Raw genomic sequence first — 2,500 nt, forward strand, 5'->3', positions numbered from 1 at the left:
CGACCTTTATGCCTTTGCTTTTGAAAGATGATGCTATGCTTACAGGCGAGTTGTTACACTTAATTGCTTTTCTAACAATTACCTTTTCTCCTTGTTATGTCTTTCTTATTGCTACATATGTATTGTACAGGAGGTCGTTGACTGCAAACAATTTTTATTCCCTTTCTATGGTTTGTGAGAACCAAAGTTCATATATTGTGGTTGGGTGATGTGGATAAATCATTCGTGTGCTGGCATCAAATGGAAGACTAGCAAACATCACTGCACCACAGGAAGACAATAAAACATTACATAAAGTAAGAAACTGCAAATCGACAGGACAACATAAAATGGGTTCCATTGTACACCTATGATGCACTGAATTTACTTTCAAGGCATCCTTATATTGGAAGCTCACATTTATTTCTCCGTGTTTAAATGTTTATTACCGTTTCAAAGATTTTCATGTCAACTGATCATGAGAAAAATGTGTCTATTCCAATGTTCGTATTTCATTGTAAACCCCTGTGAAAGTAAATAAGAGGAGAGACAAGTCGCACCAGTAAAATTAAAGCGAGAGGAACTCTAAGTAAACTTTTCAGGAATGGTGGGGTTGTCATTAATTACAAAAAAACTGTCAGACTAAGGAACTTGCGTGTGTTTGCGGGTGTACATTGTAAGTATAGATTTAAATGCAATAATGTTATATTTTATATATTTCTGTCTGATTTAAGATGCCATTTTTTCCATCCTCCGACTAAACTGGTTAAACATTACGTGGAATCTTATATAGCACTATAGAGTATGAAAGAATCTTCACTAATATATGAAGTCACAATTTCTTACAAGATGATGGGGATTGGTAAAAGCGTCAACGCATTGGCCCAAATTTAATTCAGAATGTTCTCCAAAATTTACATTCTGCGTTCACATCATAGCAAAGTAAAATTTTTTTCGAGGTCGATAAATTGAAATACCAGTCAAAGGCTTTGATGTGTATAGTGTGTTATGTCACCCACCTAGATTTTGTACCGTGTATCTATATTAGTAATAGTTATGCTTATTAGAAAAATATATATACATATTGTCTTATATTTTTCTTTTGTTCCAGGAAGCACAGACATCGAAACATTGTTAGCGTTTTAGGATTGTGTCTCGAAACCCGTCTTCCTTGTCTTATGGTCGAATTTGTGGAAGGTGTTGCTCTAAGGGATTACATGAAACATAACTACAATTGTATGACATGGCCTCTTCGAGCACGAATCGTAAGTATTTAAAACAGAATTTGAGATGCGGCACATTGCTAATTGATATATCTAGCTTTATGTAAATGATGTCTAATGACAAAAGACGCAGAGCTGAATTGGTATGTTTACTTTATCGACTCATAGTACTATGTATTGATTGACACCATGAAATTCGAATTCACAACATAGACTACTGCAAATAAAACGTGCAAGATATCTAGTCAGTTTTCTAAAGATTCTCCCACCTAGAAATAATACCTCTACAAATAATAATTATCATTACCGTACATCTGGCTTTATGCGGAGTTCATACGGGAACACCGAACGTTAAAACTAACTGCTAGAAATAGCAACACCTTTGCCCTGAAATATTTGAAAAAAGGAAGAGGATGTGTTCAAAGAATCACTTTGAACATAGATCTTAGAGATAAGGATTGGTCTGGTGCTAAACAAAAACAACAAAGAAGAGTATAAGGAAACCGTTTCGAAGATAATTATCTATTGTAAATATATTAGCTTTGTAGAAGATAAGATGCTTTGCTTATCCTATTTCATTGCGATAAAATCATAATTTTCTTTCTTCACCGCGTAATTGTTTAACTGGTGTTAAACGACTTGTAGTCTAACACACAGTTTTACATTTTTCGTCAACTTTGAGGTCAATATTACAAATAAAAGGTGTGACACCTTTGAAGCAATCCATCAGTACATTTTTTTTTTCAAATAAAATACCTTGTGATTTTCTTGATAATATAGTTATAAGCTTGAAGTATTAATTATATATTGTTTAGAATAAGATGTGAGCATTTATTAAACATACGTTCATAGACATACGCACACGTATAGGGGTTTATATATATATATATATATATATATATATATATATGTGTGTGTGTGATACGTGTGTGTGTATATTTATATATATGTAAATACGTGTTTATATATATGTATACATGTATATATATATGTGTGTGTATATATACATATATCTTTACACACACACACACACACATATATATATATATATATATATATATAATATATATATATATATATATATATATATATATATATACATATGTGTGTGGAGAGAGAGAGAGAGAGAGAGAGAAGGAGAGCGAGTGTGTGTGTGTGTGTGTGTGTGTTTGAACTGAATATACACATCTTCTATATTCAGAATAACAAGGCAGTCAGAATGTTGGATAATTATCTAGATTTTCTATTTATTTACATTAGTGCTTACTTCCGCTATCGGATTTATGAAAAACATTTTC

The 2,500-nt window shown here is 32.2% G+C and overlaps 1 protein-coding gene across 1 annotated transcript in view; it reads left to right on the top strand.

Moving 5' to 3' along the window:
• Positions 1-2,500, top strand: part of LOC115217824 (probable serine/threonine-protein kinase drkC) — a 171,558-nt gene that overhangs the window by 125,600 nt on the left and 43,458 nt on the right. Inside the window, exon 9 of the mRNA XM_029787505.2 lies at positions 1,091-1,244. Coding sequence (XP_029643365.1) covers positions 1,091-1,244 — 154 coding nt within the window. The remainder of the gene's footprint in view (positions 1-1,090; positions 1,245-2,500) is intronic.

This window comes from Octopus sinensis, linkage group LG12 (assembly GCF_006345805.1).
Source record: "Octopus sinensis linkage group LG12, ASM634580v1, whole genome shotgun sequence".
Classification (NCBI taxonomy): domain Eukaryota; kingdom Metazoa; phylum Mollusca; class Cephalopoda; order Octopoda; family Octopodidae; genus Octopus; species Octopus sinensis.